General features: G+C 43.5%; 1 protein-coding gene across 1 annotated transcript in view; it reads right to left on the reverse strand.

Annotated features, from left to right (window-relative positions):
- The window catches only part of ADGRL1 (adhesion G protein-coupled receptor L1), an 80382-nt gene that overhangs the window by 36865 nt on the left and 20711 nt on the right, over positions 1-22806 (reverse strand). The window contains exon 3 of the mRNA XM_084838479.1: positions 17538-17647. Within this exon, the coding sequence (XP_084694605.1) occupies positions 17538-17647 (110 nt within the window). The remainder of the gene's footprint in view (positions 1-17537; positions 17648-22806) is intronic.

The raw sequence follows: 22806 nt of genomic DNA on the forward strand, positions 1-22806 counted from the left end.
CTGCCAGACACCTTCTAACTAGGAAATGTTCTTTCTCCTCCAAGAGATGGAGGCAGAACTCAGGAAATCTGGCTCTGAGAGACAGAGGTCCTTTGAGGGGCACATCACATATTACAATTGTAATGGTACATGTTGTAGATCCATATGGCATACCTGAACAAACCCTAACATGTGGAAAGCACACACTTTTTTGGCCTCATGTATGCTACGGGACATTGTGCGAGACACTACCCAGCCTCCCCACCTTAACTTTCTGTAATGAATGCATGGATATGGCAGGCCAAAGAGGACCTGTAGTAAATTGCCTGTCTTGTTGTAATTAGGAAGTGAGAGAGATTATTTCACATCAATCCTAGTCTACCAGGTGTGCAGAGATCATCTATCTAGTCTCCTTGCATAAAACAGCATGGCTATCTGATATTGTCTGTGGTGCAGAGGAATGCAGAGTGATGGATGGGTTCACTACTGAATGTCAGTGTCAGGGGAAAGGGGAGCTGCCTAGCCTAGATGTTAATGACAAGGTCTGTTAAAGATCCCTGTAGTGTTTTCTAGTATGAGTCACCAGACAAGAACAGCTTAATGTGGAGCAGTTGGATTTCGTAGCGCTGCATGATGTCCCTTGTGCTATTTATCTCTGTCTCATCTATGGTTTTCAAACTTTGTCATAGAGAATCTCCCTAAGTTAAGATCAAACCCACTCAAGACTCACTCAGTGTAACTGACGGTCATTTCAGAGGTTTTCTTTTTATTGAAGAAGGTCTCAAGATGTAGCTCTTAAGATTGTGCCAATGTCACTTCAGAGTGACTGGATGCATGTAACACTTCAATGTTACCGAGATCTGTATTTCCCCAACCAGTTTCTATACCATTCAAAAGGCTGCATCCCACAACAAGCTGAGAACAGCTTAATTCAGGGCAAAGTGCTTGGGCTTTGGGTTGGAGCAAGGTCTAAGGCTGAAGCGTAATTGTGAGAAATAGTAAAAGTAGAACAATCTGCCCATGGCTGTGAAGGAACCTCCAGATCAAGATGGGGAAAGACAGAGTATTCCATGACCAAGTGAGTCAAAGTGGATGGCTTGCTAACTTCATCCCCCTCACACCATAATCCCTCTGATAGATTAATCCATATAAATGCAGTACGGACACCCCCCCCCCCCGTTCAGAAAGGAAGTTTGTTCCTTTCCTAGTTATTGGGATGGGGCAGTGTCTGAATCTCCAGGTCAGTAGAGCTTGCCTCCCTGTCCCCCAGAGACCACAGCAGCCACATGGCCAGGGACCCATCTTATGTCATGCCCAAACCCAGACAATTCTCCCTGGAAATTGATGGTCATGCTTCAGGGAAACAGCGTGGAACTGAAAAAGTTATTATCAAGCCAGGGCAGGGAGCTTGAACCTGTGAGCTCCAACAATCATAGTTTATCTGCTTATTCCTTTGCCACCTGAAGCCCTCTATGGTACTTCTCCATATCTGTTCTCATGGGCTTCTCTATCTATAGAGTTTCACTTGCATAGCAAATGCAGGGAAGGCAGCCATTGTCGTAGTTACCCTAGATCAGGGGTGTTGAACCTCAGGCCTGAGAGCCACATCCAGCCCACCTGGGGCCCCAATTTGGCTCTCTGGGGTTCCTCAGATGGCCACACACCCTTCTTCAGGCTTCACCCCTTTCCAACGACTGCAACTTTGGTGGTTTCCTGGCTTTTGTGCAGTATTTTCCCCCATTCTAAAAGGTTGAACTGCCTCTCCTAAGGTTTACTTACTGGCAGGAAAACCCTTTAAGTTAAAATATGCTGGGATTTTGGTATTTTAGCCCTGCTCCTTTGTCTTCAGCCCCACCCACCACTGGAATGCAGCCCCTGAAAGCTTCTCTGAAACTGAATTCAACCCTTGGCCTGGAAGAGTTTCAATGCCCCTGCCCTAGATATCACTCACCTAAATACTGTGCCATGCATTGCACATTTTTTCTCATTTCTCTCAAAATAAAGCTGTCGATCATTTTAGTTGGGACTGAGATGCACGAGGGTGGGCAGGCTGTCTGGAGCCACTCGACTCCTCTTTGAAAGCATACAGTCAGGACAAGCTAAGGATAATGGTGACTTGGCAAGAGAGGGAAGTCTCCAGACTGGAAACAGCAATGTGTGCCCAAATTCACATACATCTTGCATGTATCCAGAGGCTGCACACAGGGTTGCCAAAGGGCATTTCGGCAGTGTATGCATAGGACATGCTCATGGAGGAGGTGGAAATACGCTCCCGTACCTTTGGTGCCTACAGGAGCACATGAACTTTATGTATCGCCCACCAGTCTGCTGAAGCACCCAAAGAAGCTCGGGTCTTCAGAACGTGTGTGTGTGTAGATTAGAAGCAGACAGCTCGGTGCCTTCCAGATATTCTGCACTACAATTCCCATATCCCAATCATGCTGGCTGGGCCCGATGGGAGCTTTAGTCCAAAAAGGTTGCCCATCCCTGGTATAAATGGCATTTGTATACTTCTGAGCATGTGTTTATATGTGCCTGTGTTTGTGCTATCAAGTGCACATGTTTAATCTTTCATATGTACAGTATATGGGTATGTGTACAACTGTCTTTTCCTGGATGTGAAGCGTGGCTGCGTTTATGTATGCTTTCGTATGCATCGCTTTGCGTTCTCAAATGTGTATGTGTTACTCCTAGTTCCCACCTGCACATATCTAGCTAACATTATCTGCTGCAGTGTGATTTATGTGTACCTATGGTTTGCCTGGCACATATGCACCTCATTGTTTTTTTTTAAGATATGCCACCCTCTCTTGCCTATGTATGAAAAGTTGAGGCCTAGTAGCTTTAAGTGTAGCTTTTTAGCTTGGGGAGGGGGAGGATGTGGGCAAGACCCAAGAGATTTCAGATTTCTAGACTTGCCTGCCTGCCTGCCTGCTCTGAACACCTGCCTGGCAATGTTGCCATAAAGCAGCTTCATGGAGTCTCACAGGTTCGGCTCAGCCCAGCTTCCCATCTGGGTTGGAGGGGTGGGATGGATGACTCCTGGCAGGGGGAGGAGAAACACACCATTAAAGAATGAAGCGCTGGCGAGGGGGGGACAGCACAAAGCGTTAACTGGTTCCGATCCCTCATGGATGGGGCAGTGTCGACTCAGCCTTCTAAGTCAAGATGGGGGCAACTGTGCTCTGGGGTCGGGGGAGAAGATGTCAGAAACAGAGAAGGAAACAATCAGTAAAAAGCCACATCCAAAACCATGGAAACCTGTGGAAAAGAAAAGTATAAGTATATGCCTCCATCCCCAATCTTGGGAAAAAATTCCAAACCAATGCAGGAAAAAAAATCAACCGTGCTTTTAGAACAAACTAAACAGAGAGAAAGAAAGAGAGAGGGGGAGAGAGAGAGAGAGAGAGAGAGAGACATGGGTTGGGTGGAATCAAGCCTGGCTTTTGAGTTTTACTACTTTGAAATTAATTAATTTGCTGGATTCCTAGAGCTAACCTGACAGCTTGTCCCTTGTTAAGACAGGCTCATTGCAGTTGTGACTCCTGGTACTTACATTAGGTTTATAACGTCCAGATCTAGCCAAGATGTTGAAATTAAAAATACATTGACTGATCCCCTTCTTTCATGCACCACCCCCATCTTCCCCCAATAACAGACAGAGCCAATGATCATGACTGCAGCTTTCTTTAAAAAAAAAAAAAAAGGCAGAAAAAGAAAAGAATTTAAAAAAACCCAATAGAAATAAAATCACCCAAGATTGATCAGGAATTTTAAAAGAAAGAAAGAAAGAAAGAAAGAAAGAAAGAAAGAAAGAAAGAAAGAAAGAAAAACAGTAAGCAAGAAAATTAAAAATGTCCACATCAAGGTGGTCAGTATATCAGAATAATTAATGTATAGGGTTTTTAGAAAAGGTTATTTTCTATGGGTGTATCTGATTTCCACATTATTTTGATAGCAGAGCACACAAAAGAGCTTAGAAAAAAAAAGAAAAAGGCTCCTTAAGACAATTCATATCATTACTTGGGGATGGGGAAATGACTCCACTGAAAATTTAGTCTGGGAATTCTCTCCAAAGAACTGTATAAACTGAGGGTAAAATTCCCACTGAAAGAATAACTGATGCTCAGTTTTATTCAAACATTTTATTCACGTTGCTTTTCAGAGTGAGGATGATGACAAAGTCACCCAGATTTCAACTGATGCCCCTTAGCATGTACAACTGAATGCTCCTCACATAAGTGAGTCTACAAACAATAACTCATTAAACATAGTGAGGGGCTCAAAAGAACATGCTACTCAATAGCTCATTTTTAAGGGTGCAATCCTATGCATGTTTAGACAGAAAAAAGTCCTACAGCTCCCAGCATTCCCCAGTCACCATGCTGAATGGAGAATGCTGGGAGCTGTAGGACTTTTTTTCTGTCTAAACATGCATAGGATTGCACCCTAAAAGACTCGTTTCAGGAGAGCACTAAATGTGTGCCTTACACATTGATCCTAAATGGGGTTTAGGGGTGGGTGGGAGAAAGCCACATTGACTGCAGTGGCATCTACTTTTGCAGGCGTATAGGATCCAAGGTATAAATTTCCACTGGGATCTTGTAGACTGCTTAAAGTATGATTGGTTCTGTAACGAAAAAAATGATAGTTGAAAGTATATATGTAAGGGCATCGAAAAATGTGCAGGAAGTCCTGGAAGAATAATTTTAAAATGCCCAAATCACAATCAAAAGGAAAAAAATTCAAACGAAAACCTACCCTCCTGTTGTTCTTCTGAATTGTGACAAAATTGTATATGTAAATCCCAGGAAAATTTTAAGCATATCTTAAAAAATCAGGAATTGGAATTTAAACAAAGAAAAGAGAGAAATAGTGGTTGAGGTAGGCCAAGGTACCCACTTGGTTGCCATGGAAACATGAAGAAAGGAGCAGAGAGAATCAGTTGAATGATAAAAGACGCAGAGAACGGTTTGGAAAAGTGTATTTCCCCTGAAGGAAGCAAAACCAGAGAAAGGACAGCCATCGCCCAGACATTAATGGTGCTTCCCCTCCATATGTGAGCAAGGAAAAATGGAAAGGTTTGGAGGGGGCAGTTGTTAGATGATTGTTTTATGTCCTTTATTTGCTGGGTGTTGTTTAGTTATTGGAAGATTTGTTTCTGGAGGGGGAGGGGATGCCAATTGGAATTAGTGAGACCAAAGAGAGAAGAGGTAGGAAAACCAAGGGAAGGGTAGGTGGGAGGTTAGGAGGAGAAGGATCGAGGAGAAAAGGTAAAGGAAGGTCACATTAAATATGGCCACAGAGAAAAAACAAGGTGCTGGGTTAGGGGTGGGGTCAGTGGTAATGTTGTTGTTTACCTTTCTGTTCCACTTCTACTTTATGCATCGGAAGGGAGAGAAGAAAAATATATTGAAAAAAAAAGGTGCAAGAAGGAAAAAAAAGAGAAAAGAGATTAAATTGCTTTTGTTTCTCCCCCCACCCTAAAGAAACCATTTTTTCTCTCTCTTAAAACTGTAAATTTCCCCACCCATCACCCCACCAGCCCAACAAACACCAGCCCCTCCCGCTTTGGAATCATTTCAAGGCAGAGAGCGTGTTGGGTTTGGTGGTGGTAGTTGTACTTGATCATTTTTCCCCCTTACATCATCTGATCAGTTTGAGGTTTACAGTTTGGGATGCTGTTGGTTTTTTGTTTTTGTTTTTAATGGTGCCGGTGACATTGCCCTTCAGAAGAAAAGTCAGAAATCAAAGCCAACCAGAAAGGACGACAAAGGAACAAAACACAAAAGGGGGTTGCTGGGTGGAAAGCACTGGGATGGGGGGAAGAAGGGCTTAAGTGGGGAGAGGGAGAGCAAGCAGAAAAGTGAGAAAGGAAAGAGCAAGAGTTTGAAAGGAAAATCATTCTAGAATCTTATTTTCTATGAAAGGCTGACCCATCCTGAGCACAAAAGCATTGCCTGTCCTGCTCCCCACCTCATGAATCAGCCAATTTATCCATCCATAAATCCATTCATGCTTCTTTTCCTCTGTCCTAATTCATAATTCTTATGATAAACTATATATATTTGTATACATTTTACATATTAGTATTATAAATATATCTTGCTACTTTCTCCAGTCTTTTCCCCCGATTAGTCTGCTTTGCAGTTGTGGATAATGCCAGTATATAAAGTGCTGTCTTATACTGAGTCGGTCAAATGATCCTGACAACATTGACTGGTAGTACCTCTGCAAAGCCTCTTAAGAAAGAGTTTCTCAAGGACTGGAACCTGGGACTTTATGAATACAAGGCAAATAATGACCTCTGCCTCTCAGCTACAGCAGAGTTGGATTACGACTCCAAATTATCAACAGGAGTACCTTCCCCTTTATTGGGCCACTAGCTCTGATCCAGCATCACTAGCTTAACAACCGTACAAAAATCATGTAGAAGCATTGTGAAGAAAGCTGGAGGGAGACCCTTGCTATGTGTGTGTGTGTGTGTGTGTGTGTGTGTGTGTCGGGGGGGGGGGGAGGGGACCCTGCACTGTCAACTCTCCTATTCATAACTACAACTATTCCTCATGTCTCATTCAAATCCCATAGTGAAATTAACTAGACCACACTGTTCTAATCAATGTCACACTTAAGGTAAATTGCCTTAAAGTAAATTTTATTTCTTTTTAAAAGGCTAGATGAACATATATGGGAATGCATACCCATTTTCTATTTGCTTTTAAATTTTAATTTTAAAAAACACTTCCAGTGTTCCAGGCATTGAGTGGAATAAAGGGGTCACTAATCATGGGTGCTATAAAATAGTCACACCAAATACATACACTTCAATTATAATTGTGCTTGTCATGCTTCTAGAAACTAGTTTTTTCTTTCTGTCTGTCTTTTAGGCTGCAATCCTATATCCACTTGAACTCAACAGGACTTACTTCTGAGTAGATATGCATGAGATTGCACTGTTAAGGATACAACTTGGAAGTGCTCTGAAAGATGCCAAAACAGGTTTGACTACAGACCGTGGTAAGGCACAAAAACTGAAGTGTACACTATGGGTAATGACAGCTCTGCAGTATTGCCTCCATGCCTTTGAAACACTAACATCTGTACATACCCAGAGAGTACTTTGGAGGTGGGGGGAAGCCTCCCCAAGGCAGGACGTATTGCCACATTTAATTGAAAATCCTCAGCCTGTTGTACTCTCATTTTATCTATGGGGCCATGCATACATAAACAGCCCAATAGCATTCCTGCTCCTACAGGTCCATAGAGGCCAGTAGAATTGTAGAGAATGCTGCCTGCTTTGGACGGAGATATAATTTGTCATAAAATATGAAGATGTCCAATAAATTATTCTTTGAACTTTCACTCCTAGCAGGTTCCAGTTTCTAGCCAGCTGCAGACTGCAGAGAAGATGTGTTGCCTCACTCAAGAGAATAGGAAGGTGTGGGCAACACCGTTCACTAGATTCTATGCAGGTTCATGTGAGAACGCGTGCCTTGTGGGTGAAGTTGGGGTGGGTATTCCCTTCATTATCTAGCATCAAATGAAAGATACCCATGGTCTCAGGGGGCACAAGACAGAAGGCAGATCCTGTTCTCCTAAAAAAAAGTGGCATTTCCAAGCCTATATTTTATTGACATGTCTAGAGGAATTAGAGGGGCAAAAATGAAACAATCAGGGCAGCACTTAGGATCCTGATCCTTAGGGGGACCTCTTGGGGATCAGATATGACTAAAGATCACGTTACATATCTAACTGGTAGGGCCAGGATAATTTCTAGGAGCGATGATCAAGTTTTGGTGGGGCTTGGCAGAACTGCTAGGACTGGTAAAAAATGACAGAGGCTGATGGGTTGATAATTTAGACACCAGCATTATGTGAGTTAAGCTGTGCTGATGTTGGTATCTTTAAGAAGAGGAAGTTCATTCTGGAGCAAGGTCTGAAGCAGCGCACTTTGGGGTAGTGACTTCCGGGTAGTTTGCATGTCATGGTAATAATGCGCAGGACAAAATTAGGCAGAGGTGTAAAAAGGAGATGTTAGTGAGACAACAGGTTCATCCCCAAACCTATGCAGGTGCTGGCACAGCAATCACACCAGTTGGTAGTCTGGAACCTATGCGTGGCTGCCAACATAAAACTGGCTCCTGTTGAAGTCGAGATTGTATGGGACAGTTTTGCATTGGTGTGTAGTTAATGTTACACTAGGAATATGGATTTGCTCCAGTGTACTCACAGCCCAAGGTTTTTAAAAACATGTCAGGCACAAAGACAGCTTTACGAGGACGGGGGGGCGGGGTAGCCTTGGGACTTTGGTCAAATCTTATCATTAAACTGGATACAGATGGGATATTTTTCCTTCTTGGATCAGAGAGATTCTGAATAGTTAGAAAACAGATTGATGTTAATGCCACAAGTTAGAATAAGCACATAAGTGACATCAGATTAAGCACTGATTTGCATGTAATTTAGACTGAACAAAGGAAAGTCAAAGTAAATAGAAAGGCATCCTTGTGGCTCAGAAGACCAGAAACTTCATTCCATGATTTACTAGAGTGTTTCCATAGAACCATTGTTTATGAACTTATGTAGATCCCAGCTCCCCATGTATGTAAAGGAGAAGTCTGCTCTAGGTTGTTTTAGGAGACATGTGTGAAAATGAATCTTCATAAGACTATGATTTATGGAGATACTGAAGTAAGCAGGGTCTGGGATGCAGAGAGAGATGGTTATTCAGACTAATTTAAAATCAGATTACCTGTGTCAGGCTATATATAACACAAGGGCCAAAGAAACAAGTGGGGAAGAAAAAGAAGCCCTGTTTAAAAAGGAAGTAACCACCACACTTCACTGAATGTTCAGCTAGGTCTGAAGGCTCTGGCATCCTCCTCCTAAAACCAGCCTGCATAGAGGATCTCCTCATTCTATAAAGAACCTGGCCTAACCACCATGCCAAGGGGGTGGATGAAGTAAGGTATTTCTACAGCCGTTAACAAAATTTCATAAATAATGATGATGATGATGATTTTTTTAAAAAGCTGGAAATATGCTTACATGTTAAAAGATGTGAGTAGCTCACTAGAATTAGTTTATGGATACATGAAGTAGGTAAGTTCCTACAGATGAACAAGGAGGGCAGTTTCCTGTAGGCTGGGGTATTGCTCTGAAGATGAGGTGATCTCTTCTCTGAAGAGGGAAGCGAAACTGAGGCCCAGATGAGAGATCTGCCTGATGCAAGTTGCAGAATCAGTAACTAAGTCCTGTCTTGTTTGCTGGCTCTGTCAGCAAGGGAATTCTCAAGCTAGTTGGGCCCTGAGGCAGGTCTAGGAGAGCCACTTCCTAGTACTGTCACAACATCATGCGCCACTCTGGCTCCCAGTGCAGTCAGAAGACAGTGAGGGAGAGGGGACAGAGGACAGAGAGTGAAAAGAGCCAGGATAAAGAGAGATCACACCTGCAAAAGCCCACAGAAGAAGCCAAGGAAACTCAGTCACAGCTACTTGGGCAGGGACAGCCACCACGGTCTCCAGGTCTGCCAACACCTGGAGCGGAGAGGCGGGGAATGGAATTATGAAGCTGTGATAAATAAAGTATAAGTAAAGCCAAAGGCTCTTTAAAGATCACCTAGTCTGAGGCAGAATACCAGAGTGCGAAATCATTCCTTGTATATGTTTATCTAGCCACTTTTTAACAAAGCCAAGGAAAGAGATTCCATAGCTTCCCTTAGCAATTTGTTCCAATGTGGTTACAAATATTTCCCAGCACTTAAGCCTAAATCTATTGCCCTGCACTTTAAATCCATTCCTTGTAGCCCTACCCTCACTGGCAGTGGTAACTGTTATTTGACATCTTTATGGAATCTTAAATTTAAATATCTGAAGGCTGTTAACAATGCTCCATTTAATTTTCTCTTGAGGCTGCTATGTACAGTTCCTTCACACTTCCTTATACCTTTCCATTTTTTATTAACCTCCTTGGTCTCTGAATGATCTTCACTTTTTCCTCATCTTGCCTTGAAAGTGGTGCCCAAAATGGAACACAAGTTTCTAGCTGTACATCTAACCAATGCCAAGAGTACAGCACAAGTATTACTTCTTGAGAGTTGCCAACAAGGCAAACCAAAATATTTGCTTTTTCTGCAGCAATAATATATACTTTCCTGTTTCATTTTTACTTTAAAATCACTCTTACTTCAATCTGCTTTGTGGCAGCACTACTGCTAGCCATTTCCTCCTTGCTTAGTATCTATGGGCACTTCTACACTTTAAGTTTAAACTAGTGTTAAACCTGTTCAACTTTGGCTCCCAACCAAGAACTAATCAGAATTGCAATTCTCCACAATAACAGGGAGCCTCTAACAAGGCATTCTCAGCACCTCTGTAAAACTACAACCTTTCACAGAGTTCTTTGGGAGAAGCCATGATAATTAAACCATTAATTATCAGGTGGGGAACTGATCTCAGACTAGTTTAAACTTGGCCTAGAGAACAGACATTAGCGTGTCTCCCCCCCATTCCCCCCAAGACAGCTAAAGGCACTCTGAAAGAGGGATCAGTGTTCTTGGTGCATAGATGAGTCCAATTTTTGCCTTTGGCAAACAGGTTTTGCAGGCTTATGTATTGTTTCAAAGATTAACCAACTAAGACTAAAGAGGCAAAAGTGGACAAAAGAAAGACAGGTACACTAGAGGAAACAATAACTCTCTCAAATCACTTTCACCTCTCTTATGGTGAAGGTAGATGTAATGTTTGTAGAACAGTAGCATCAGTTTCAAGGCTGCAATCCTAAATACACTTACTACGGAGTAAGCCACAGTGGACACAATGGAATTTACTTCTGAGTAAACATGCATAGGCCTGTGCTGTAAATGTCCTCACGTTATTCAACAGAAATATATATTTTCCTCTCCAGGGTCAAATTCTGGAGGGAAACAAAGGAAGTCTGCTGCCAAGGCTAGCTATGGACAAGGCTAGCACCGATTGGCTGTGCCAATCACCAAGACACCCCCTTCCCACAATCCTCAGGAATGTTTTGCAACTTTAAAAAAAGTTTCAATGGTGTTTTTAAGTAAACCAAATGAGGAAAACATAAATGTTCAGTTATACTTTTTTTAAAAATAGGCAGCCTGATTGAAACAAGGCAGAAGGGACAAGACTGATGTCCAGCCTGGCATTTGACTTGATGAGATGCATGTCTGTTATGCAAATTGCAAAACTAGAAGGAGGTTGAGCTCACACATCATGGATAAATAACCTGCTAGGACTTCCCTTTAACAATTGCTTCATATTTTCACCTTAAAAAATATTGCCTGTGTCCAGTCTTGTAGCACAGATGTGCTGATACCATGAGCCTTTCCTAAATCTGTGCAATCTACATCTGCACAATGAAGATACATTAAGAAAGATCAATTTAGGCTGCAATTAGGCTTAGGGACTGGCTAAAGCTTTGCTCCAAAATTTCTGTTTGGATCCTTGAGTTCCCATTTAGGCACCAAGTCCCAGATTTATCAAGTGCCAGTGATCCCTGCAACCCCCAGTTCTTTGTCTAATTTTCAGAAGTGTTTCGTGAAGCCTGGAAAACCCCATTCACTTTTAGGAGAGTATCCAGGTACTAAATATAAGCAAACATTTTTCTGTGTGAGTGGTGGCACCACAACAAGTTTCTTAAACATCCATTGCCAATCATTTTTAAAATCCCTCAACAGCAGGGGATCAAGCAGCCCTGGCCTACAAAAAAGCAAAGAAAGCAAGTGGCAGAAAACTGGGAGTGAAAGAAGAGAAGGGAAAGCTGGGGAAAGGAGCTGGCAGAAGGTAGGGGAGAGGGAGGTTGTGTTTTGAAAAATATTGACACAATAATAACAATTCACTTTGAAAAATTCAAAACCAAAAATCAGACACATTGAATGAATTGTTTTGTTTTTCCACATGTCAGATTGGCCCCTGAGGAAGGAAGATCTGGTCTGGTTAGAGAGGAGGCAGCTGCAAAGGAAGGAAGCAAAAGGTCTGACAACATAGGTCCCTCCCATCTCTGCCATCCCTTTGATATCCACCCTTCTCCCCCTGGGTCTCCAGCTTCCTGTGCTTCCCCCTCCCATCACCTGTCCCAGCCCTGACCCCAATGACAACAGCACTGGATCAAGCCATTCCCTGCTTAAAGAAGCAAGATAGGGCAGCCAGCTGGGCACAGTAGAAAGGTGAGCCAGGACAGTAGCAGGCACAGAGTTCAGGGTCTGCAGACTATCCAGCACAAAGCACTGCATTTGAAATGCCTAATAGTAACAGGATACTTTCCCTGAAAGAGGCCCCACCAGGGTTGCCGTGAGTTGTATCCAATGTTAATCTAACAAGTTCAATTCAATGGATCACTCTAAGTAGGACTAACATTGGATACAACCCCATGATTTCCACCCTAGTTTTCAGCATTAAAGCAGGACTTCCAGAATGGGTAATGCTGTGTGAGCATCTCTCCTACCTGATGTAAGACACGAATCCAAGGTAGACTTATTCCAAAAATGCCTGCCCAATTCAATCATTTCCAGTTTGGGAACTGGCTAGCTTTTTGTTTAGCCAGAGGGAGGGAAATTAGCATTTGTTGCTGCTAACATATGGGCCAAACATTTACCACTGTAGAAGAAATAAGATGGCATTTCTTAGTATGTGGTAAAAATCAAGGGAACATGACACTTTCTCTCTCTTGTACGGAAGAAAGTAGCAATGAAAATAAGTTGGGAGGAGGATGTAGCCTCAGCAGATTTGAATCAAAAGGAAAGGAGCACACAGAGGCATACTTATCCTGTCATACTGACAGAAAATCATTCTTATTTCAGTTGTGTTTACCGCAAAACAGTGAAAATAACCCTGGGTTTTAAGTGAAGATACAATGGCTGCATTTGGACATTTGTCTATGGCTTCACACACCGTGGTTTATGAAGTTTGTGGGTGCATGCTTTGTCCTCACTGTGGATGTGGGCTCTTCCATCCTGGCTTGTTAACTAACATTAACCCCGTCTGGATGTAATGGGGAACTCTGACAATGCACGCCAGGATCCCTATGCCAAAGCAAGCGTGTGAGGAGACAAGGGAAGAGGAGGCGCCAGGAGGAGCACATGGCTACGGTGCTCATCCACAGCTTCATAAAGTGTGCTTTATGAAGCCATGGATGAATGTCTGAATGCAGCCAGTGAAAGTCTGCAAGGGAAATATACATGGGTCAACTCGGCAAGCGGGTTTACATGTATAACTGTATATGTGAATAGGCATAACTGGATATATTAGAAGAAAGTATATAAGTAAGCAGACTGATTTCTATGGCACTAAATTGGTGTGTGTCTGTGTGGGAGACAGAATGTGCAAATATGGGAAATGTATGTATGCATGCAAATATATTCAGGCATGCAAACTTGTAATTACGCAAGTCTGCACATGACTAGAGATGTGCATATAAGCACAACTTGAGTTCGCCAAAATTCTCCAAATTACACGCTGAAGCTCGTTCCATCTCATGTCTCATATATCAGATTGCAATCTTTGCTTTTTTCTTTTTGCATGAAAATTCATACATGTTTCCATGCATATTTTTCCAAAGGCATGCATCAACTGTGTACATCTTTGAAATGTACACATTCTTCTCCCACTGATTAAAGTGTGTTTGTGCCCATTTTTCAAAAGTATGCATTATTCAAATGCATGTATGCTGTTGAATGACTTTTCTTGGGTCCACGACTCACATTGCAAGCTTGGCAATGTACGGACATTAACCCCAAATAGCATTCGAGTCCATGTTCAGTCCAGGAGCTGCAAACTGGGTAAATCCTAATCAAAACAGACTAAAATCAATTTCCCATAAATCCTTACATATGGCCCTGGAAACCTCTGTGTGTGTGAGAGAGAGAGAAAGGGAAAGAGAGAGAGACCTGGTACGCACGACATGACAACCCACGATGGGTTGTCAGCCTTGTTTCTTGCAGGGTTCCTTGTTGTAATGCCCAACCCCAGCATGGTTTCTGCAGCATAGTTTATTAACCGTGCACAAGCCACCCTGAGAATTCATGGCTTCTTGCTGGAATGTTCAGGGTGGCTTGTTTTCAGATTAGTTTGTGATGACGTACGAATGCAGCACAATGGCTTGTACATGGCTTGTCGGAAAGGGCTACAGAGCTGCCTGGAAGGAGTGGAGAAAAAAACAGTCGCTCCTCGTGATCTCACCAACAATATCCCCTCTCTGTCATGTCTTGAAATGACATTAGTCAATTTACTCCTCCACTTTGTTGCCTCCCTTGACAGCAACACTTTTTGTTTTTCACCTTCGGGAAGATTTGCAGAAATGTAACATTTTTTCACCTTCAGGAGATTTGTGCATATTAAATGTTATTTTTTGCCCACTTTCAGGTAGATTTGTGCAAATTTAACGTTTCTTTTTCACCTTTGGGGAGATCTGCACAAATTTAACTTAGTAGTTACTGCACTTTAGTGAATTTGTACAAATCTCCCTGAAAGTTAAAAAAGAAGTTAAATTTGCACAAATCTCTCCAAAGATGAAAAACGCACATTAAATATGTGCAAATTTCCCCAAAGGTGAAAAAAAAATCTACAAAATAAACTCTACTCTGCTAATGAGCGCATTTGCACTCATTAGCAGAGTAACAGAGTAGGCTGCTGAGGTTATTGCATAATGGCTTATAGGATACATACTGGGAGCTGGCAAGAGGACCGAGGGGGATACAAGCCATGACAAGCCACAGAGTGCCTGATCATCTGTCGGGAGTAATGTGGGTTAGCAAGCAAACAACTAACCCACTGTATCTTATTTTCAGGGCGGCTTATCGTGATGTGTGAACCGGTCCAGAGAGAGAGAAAATACATGAATAAGCTTGTAAATGTGCCTACAAGTAAATTTTAACAATGTATAAGTGTGCATAAAATGCAGACTTTTTAAAGGATATATGCAAACGTATGCAGGGGTATATACAGACTGAGGAAGGAATCTCAGTGTCAGCAACTCTGCTGTGTTTAGTTGCTCTCCCTCCCCAGCAGGTTTCATACCTGCTCACAACACCTCCAATATCATCCCTATTTTTCCTGCCCCCCCCCCCCCCTTGGGCCGCACTTTCATTACCCAGGTGCTTTAGTGCCCTTTGCTGGTTTGGTGGATCCCCAGTGCTGTTAATTGTGAGGGGTCAGGACTGGTTACACCCTGAGATGAGCGTTGATTGGTTTGTTTCGAAGCCACCTGGTAGCTGGAAGGAAAAGGGGCAGGAATGAATGTTAAGAGGTTAAGAGGTCACGTCTGCCCTGCTCTGCTTCACTTCATCTGTGAGGAGAAACCAAAGGGGCATTAGTGGGGAGGGGAAGGGGTCACACCCTGTAAGACTGACCCTCCCACATGGACCCTAGCCCTGGAGGAGAGTGTACAAGACACCAAAAGACAAGGAGCACACCTCTCCACACACCCCAAGCAACACAGAATAGGAAAGGAGGAGGGTGTATGAGCTGCTGACCCAGGGAGGAAGGACACCCCAAACTCGGCAGTTCAGTAGTTTTATTAGGCTTGCCAGATCAAAATGTCAACAATAAGGGGTGGTCAGGACCTGTGGTTCAAGGATCACGGGCTTTTGTTTATGACCTGTGGGGCTGTTCTGAAATTAGGAGCATTTTTTGTTTTCAAATAAAGGATCACATTTAAAATAATAGACACCTAGCAACCCTAGCTTGGAACCCCTAGAAAAGCATGCTGCTCACAGGTGAATTGAGAGGCCAGGTTAGGGAGTGGTAGCCCTACCACAAAGCAGACTAGGTCTTTTCCACCAGTACGAATGAAATAGATTGACTCCAGGAAACAAGAGACCCTCATAATCATTGGTCCTTATATTCCATAGTGATCATCTCACAAGCCAAGGGATCAAACTGTTCTGTACTGAGCTTATCAGCACACTTAGATGTGTGTTTTGTTAGTGCTCACAACTCCTTTCCTTTGAGAAAAATTATTGCACGTGGCCGCCTTCTCAGGAGTGGGTTTCTTAGGAATGCTCCCCCCGCCTTATTTCCCCTCTGCCCAAGGCATAGTGCAGCTGTTAAGCTCCATTTCAGGTCTCTTGATCTAGATGCGGATGGGTTTGGGCTTAAAAACACATGGGAGGGATGGTGCAAGCACATACATGCCCACACTCAATAAACATGCACACATATACATACGTACAGAGCCATAGCTATATTTGTGCTCATGACTTCACACACTCCATGAGCATTCATAAAGATACCCATACATAAGTGTGCATACACACAAACAGCCTTCCATCTGCCCACAAACATTCAAAACATGAGTGTAAGCAACTGTCCTAGGCCCAGTAAGTGATGACAGCCATGTCCTTGGGGAAGCCATGCCCCTAGTCATTCTCAGCCTATCTCTCTGCTGGGAAGAGGTAGCACCCTGCCCACTTCTGCCATGGCTACCCTCAAAACAGGCTCCCACCTCCCAGAGAGTTACTGTATCCCTGATGCAAAGGCACATAGAACCACCCTCTAGCATACTCCAAGACACTGAAACATGCATGTGTACACGCACTCAGAGTTTGTGCACATGCACTGCACACAAACACAGAGATGGCCATACACCTGAGTATGCATACAAATACAGTGTGTTATCCATATGGGCATATAGACCATATATGCATGGATGCAATGCACATACACTCAGATCATGTGAAGCACAGATGTATACATCTAGACGGGGTGTATTGCCCACACTGACACTCACACACAAAGCACGCTAAGGATGAGCCAAGTGCTACAGAACCATACAGATTCGCGTAAGTGACTACACAGCTATTACAAACACACAGTGCACACCAAGAGCATTTGTTTCAAGCACTTACACCTTGCATACACAGTCATGTGTGGGCTCACATGCACACAGTGAAAGCCTTTCTCCTGAGGCCCTGTGGCTGCTCTGAGTTTGTGTTTTCCTCAAATTTGGGTTCAGGGTGAGGGAGATAGCAATATGAACCTGCTCCTGGCATCTTTCTGTTAGAAGGCTCATATAACAGCACAAAAATTGAGCTGGCCTTCAACCTTTGTCCTAAACCTGGACAAAAAGGGCTTTCTTGCCCAGCAACATTATGTCCCAAATTTAGAACTAGGGCATGTGATCTAGTCAAGTTCATGGCACTCAAGTATGCAAGCCATTAAATGGGAAGAAAAGGTAGAGAAGCTAAGGTAATGGACACCCAAACATGATGAGTTAGTGATAAAGCTGCTGATGGAAACCAGGAATCCTTTTGCCCAGTTACCAAAGTCCAATCCATTAGATTTAATTCTTTTCTCAGAACCCTGTTCTAGCCACTGGACTCCTCCACTCCACCCACACTCACGCACAAGAGACACTGAGGTAAGGGCATGTTCCAAACCTAGCAGGTACATCCTATTCCCATGCTGTATGCCAGTACTGTCTGGGTGTGCATTAGGGGGCCAGCCTGTGAAGTCTCTCCTCCCTGGGTCAGATGGGGATCTTATTCGGATCAAGAACAGGAATAAGGAGAAGCATCAGAGTACAATGAGAAATGGACTCACTGTAGGGGACACAGTCATACTGGACCTCCAGGTACTTGTAGGTGCCAGGGCAAGGGTCTGGGAAAGCATCTGAACCAGCCACCACAACACACTGTGTCCGATTATTGCACCTGAAAGAGAAAGAAAAAGGGGGGGGGGGGAGAGAGAGAGAGAGAGAGAGAGAAACAGAATAGGTTATTATCCTAGCAACACATAATGCAGTTCTAAAGGAAGCCACTAGATGGCACTGATTGACACCCAGAATTGCACATACTTTCCAGACGGTCTTTGAAAAACTGCTGCACCACTATTTTGTTTGGGATACTGATTATAATTTCAGGTATGAAGCTGCTGCAGGCAGCAAGCAGGTACAACTACTACCAGGATAATCAAAAAACACTTCTGTCATAACATACTGACATGAAGCGCTTCACTTTATGTAAAGGGCCATGGCTCAGTGCTGAGCACCTGCTTTGCGTGTAAAAGGTCCCAGGTTCAATCCTCGGCATCTCCAGGTAGGGCTAGCAAAGACTCCTGCCTGAAACCCTGGAGAGCCACTGCCAGTCAGGGTCAACAACACTGGGCTAGATGGACCAGTGGCCTGATAAGGCAGCTTCCTATGTTCCTATGTGCCAACCCCATTCCACGACTGGCCTGCAGAAAACTTGCAAGATACCAGACATTGCCACTTCCCTGTTATCTCTGGCTTTCTCTTCCCAGAAAGGAAGACTATGGATCAGAGATTGTCAACAACATTTGACTGTTGTGATACTATATTATGAGGCTCTTTTAACACAGAGTATAACTGACGACCTTTATTTACGTGCAAGCAAAGCTCCACAAGTTGAAACTAAATTCACACATTGTGATTTATTTATTTATTACATTTCTATACTGCCCAATAGCTGAAGCTCTTTAGTCTTTGTCCATAAATCCATCGGTGTATGGAGACACTCATATGATAGCAAGCCATATTACTTTTCCCAAAGACAACATCAAGCACAATTTTCTACAAGCATTCAAGAGGACATATCATTCCCATGTATAAACAGGGGGCTGCCAGCCTTCAGAACTGGATGCTGTCCTGTAGGTGTGAAATGTGTTTTTGCCATTCTTTCCTCTGGCACCAGATAATGGGTCCATCCGAGCCAATATTGCCCCATTTTGTAAGAAAACCCTGGATGGATTCTTAAAAGAAAATGGAGGGGGGAACATTATTACCTGGCCCCTACTTAATCAGTGTTAAACCTAAGAACCCCTATATGATGTTTATTTTTATTTTCCCCTAGAACACCGACCTGGCAGTCACACCTGGCAGTTCAAGCAGACAGTCCTCTCACAACCCATTGCTAAACCATTAGACTTTCACCCTCACTCAGGTCCAGAAGGAGAACCAAGAAGCGATGCCCCCCCTCCACATTTCCCACTTCGTTAGCTCCTGCCACCTGCTCTCCCTTAAAAGGCTGATGCAACAGGCAAGGGAGGTTGGAAGGGGGACTCCCAAGGGCTGTCGGCTGCCAAAGCAACTGGAGCCGGTATCAGCTCAGGCCTCATGGGGCAGGACAGCCACCACCTGCTTCACTGAAGCTGGGCTTGCCAGTAAAATTGGTTGGATGAGGGCTAAAGTGGTGGCGCTTCCACCTCCATAAAGCCCCATCAAATGCCCAGTCTTAGGCCTTGCTATGAGGAATACCCATCCATTCCAATACCCATCCATTCCATCTCCCTTTTAGAGCAGAGCATTCAAAGGATCCAATCCCACAATTTGAGGGTTGCAATACAGAGCAAGATTGCAGCAATACACATGACTGCAGACTTACATTATAGGCCAGAATGTGAAGGTCTGAGGGGAAGAGTGGAGAGAAGAATTGATTTATGAGAAATAGAAGTCGGAATTAAGTGATGAACAACTTTCCTGATTCAGTACTAAGGTACACATCTCATTCCTCTCCAGAAGCTGTGCAAGAATCTTCCAGGTGGCCAAATCTGAGGATGTGATCTTTAACCAGAGGCAATTTTGAACAAAGGAAAATATAAAATAGCAGGATAAAAAACTGGCTACTGGTTGAGGTGCTGTGATCTCATGGAATGTTCATGCACAATTTAATGCTCGGGGCGGGGGCGTACGTTCAGTGATAGAATTCTGGAAAACTATCAAACAGGGCCTATGGACAGGATATGTATGAACCTATTGGGATGTACTGATACTGTTTATTATGTATTGATATTTGTAATTATTTAATTATATTTTGAATTGTTATACTTATCATTGTTATAAGCCACTTTTGGCACAATCTGTGACAAAAAAATGGCATAAAAATGAATGAATAAATCCATGCATGCTGGAAAGGGGAAAGAGGCAGTGTGGTTGATCAGGCAGGGAGGTTAAGGGTTCGGAAGCTTAGTGGGAAGACAGCCATAAGGTCTGGTGGCTGAATGGGCAGATAAGCAAGTGTGTGAGGGAAGGGGAAGCAGAGACGAATGGAGGCAGAGGAGACACAAAGACGAACAAAAGGGGCCAAGGGCAAAAGTCCACACTGGATTTAGAGACAGGCAATGTTGGGCAGTAAGCTGCACACCTGGCAGTGTTTGGAATGCAGTGTCACACAAGATACATAGCAAATTGTTCTGCTTTAAGTTAAATGGCTTCAGTTGTTTATACTGCTGCTGCCTCCATTTTGAAATGGCTCTAGTGGATTTGCTGTGCTGGACTGGAAAGTGTTTTAGATTGCTGTTTTAGTTTTGTAATATTAAATTAGTTGATTTTTAATTACACTTTATGTTTTAATTTTGTGTGTGAGCCACCTTGGGAGAGTCTTCTGTCCTAAAAGGTGGCACAGAAATACTGGAAGGAAGGAAATAAATGATGCTGTTGGCAGGAAAGAGATGAAAGGGGAAGAGAGCATTGGAAGCTGGGAGACTTTCAGACAGGGACATGAGAGGCAGGGAAGTTCAAAAAGCCCATGGTTGGGAATGTCACTTATTGATCTGAACTAAACAGTCCAAACTTGGGCTGCAAGCCATATCTGAGCTATAGCTGCTTAGTATGTAACCAAGACCTGGAGCTGACTGTGGCTCAGATCATGAGCTTCTTGTTGCAAAATTTCGGCTTAAATTGAAGAACGTAGGGAAAACCACTAAACCATTCAGGTATGACCTAAATCATATCCCTTATGAATATACAGTGGAGGTGAGGAATAGATTTCAGGGATTAGACCTGATAGACAGAGTGCCTGAGGAACTATGGACGGAGGTCCGTAACATTATTCAGGAGGCAGCAACTCAATCCATCCCAAAGAAAAAGAAATGCAAGAAAGCCAAGTGGCTGTCTGATGAGGCTTTACAAGTAGCTCACGAAAGAAGGGAAGCGAAAAGCAAGGGAGAAAGGGGAAGATATATCCAACTGAATGCAGAGTTCCAGAGAATAGCAAGGAGAGACAAGAAGACCTTCTTAAATGAACAATGCAAAGAAATCGAGGAAAACAACAGAATGGGAAAGACTAGAGATCTCTTCAAGAAAATTGGAGATCTCAAGGGAACGTTTTGTGCAAAGACGGGCATGATAAAGGACAAAGAAGGCAGGGACCTAACAGATGCAGATGAGATTAAGAACAGGTGGCAAGAATACACAGAAGAACTATACAGGAAAGATCTGAATGTCCCTGATAGCCATGATAGTGCGGTCACTAAACTTGAGCCGGACATCCTCGAGAGTGAAGTCAAGTGGGCCTTAGGAAGCATTACTAACAACAAAGCTAGCGGAGATGACAGTATTCCAGCTGAGCTATTTAAAATCCTAAAAGATGATGCTGTTAAAGTGCTGCATTCAATATGCCAACAAATTTGGAACACTCAACAATGGCCGCAAGACTGGAAAAGGTCAGTTTACATTCCAATTCCAAAGAAGGCCAACGCCAAAGAGTGTTCAAACTACCGCACAATTGCGCTCATTTCACATGCCAGCAAGGTGATGCTCAAAATCCTACAAGCTAGGCTTCAGCAGTATGCGAACCGAGAACTACCAGAAGTACAAGCTGGGTTTCGAAGAGGCAGAGGAACTAGAGATCAAATCACCAACATTCGCTGCATCATGGAGAAAGCAAGAGAATTCCAGAAAAACGTCTATTTCTGCTTCGTTGACTACGCTAAAGCCTTTGATTGTGTGGGTCACAACAAACTGTGGCAAATTCTTAAAGTGATGGGAGTACCAGACCACCTTACCAGTCCCCTGAGAAACCTGTACGAGGGTCAAGAAGCAACAGTAAGAACCACACATGGAACAACCGAGTGGTTCAAAATTGGGAAAGGAGTACGACAAGGCTGCATATTGTCACCCTGCTTATTTAACTTATATGCAGAGTACATCATGAGAAATGCCGGGTTGGATGAATCACAGGTCGGAATTAAGATTGCTGGGACAATTATCAACAACCTCTGATATGCAGACGATACCACCCTAATGGCAGAAAGCGAAGAGGATCTAAAGAGCCTCTTGTTGAGGGTGAAAGAGGAGAGTGCAAAAGCTGGTTTGAAACTCAACATTAAAAAAACGAAGATCATGGCATCTGGCCCCATCACTTCCTGGCATATAGAAGGGGACGAAATGGCAGCAGTGACAGATTTTATTTTCTTGGGCTCCAAGATCACCACAGACGGTGACTGTAGCCATGAAATTAAAAGACGCTTGCTCCTTGGGAGGAAAGCTATGGCCAACCTAGACAGCATAGTAAGAAGCAGAGACGTCACCTTGCCGACAAAGGTCCATCTAATCAAAGCTATGGTTTTCCCAGTAGTAATGTATGGCTGTGAGAGCTGGACTATAAGGAAGGCTGCACGCCGAAGAATGGATGCTTTCGAACTGTGGTGCTGGAGAAGACTCTTACGAGTCCCCTGGACTGCAAGGAGGTCAAATCAGTCCATCCTAAAGGAAATCAACCGTGAGTGCTCATTGGAAGGACAGATACTGAAGCTGAAGCTCAAATATTTTGGCCACCTAATGCGAAGAGAAAACTCTCTGGAAAAGACCCTGATGCTGGGAAAGACTGAAGGCAAAAGGAGAAGGGGACGGCAGAGGATGAGATGGCTAGATAGCATCACCGATGCAATGAATATGAACTTGAGCACGCTCCTGGAGAGAGTGCAGGACAGGAAGGCCTGGCGTGCTATGGTCCATGGGGTCACGAAGAGTCGGACACAACTGAACGACTGAACAACAACAACAACAACAATGTAACTCATAGCACCACCTGACTTTTCTCAGGCATCTACCTGCTACATATCTGGTGCCTTT

This window comes from Heloderma suspectum, chromosome 2, assembly GCF_057233095.1.
Source record: "Heloderma suspectum isolate Gila_16-S chromosome 2, 16-S_ref, whole genome shotgun sequence".
Classification (NCBI taxonomy): domain Eukaryota; kingdom Metazoa; phylum Chordata; class Lepidosauria; order Squamata; family Helodermatidae; genus Heloderma; species Heloderma suspectum.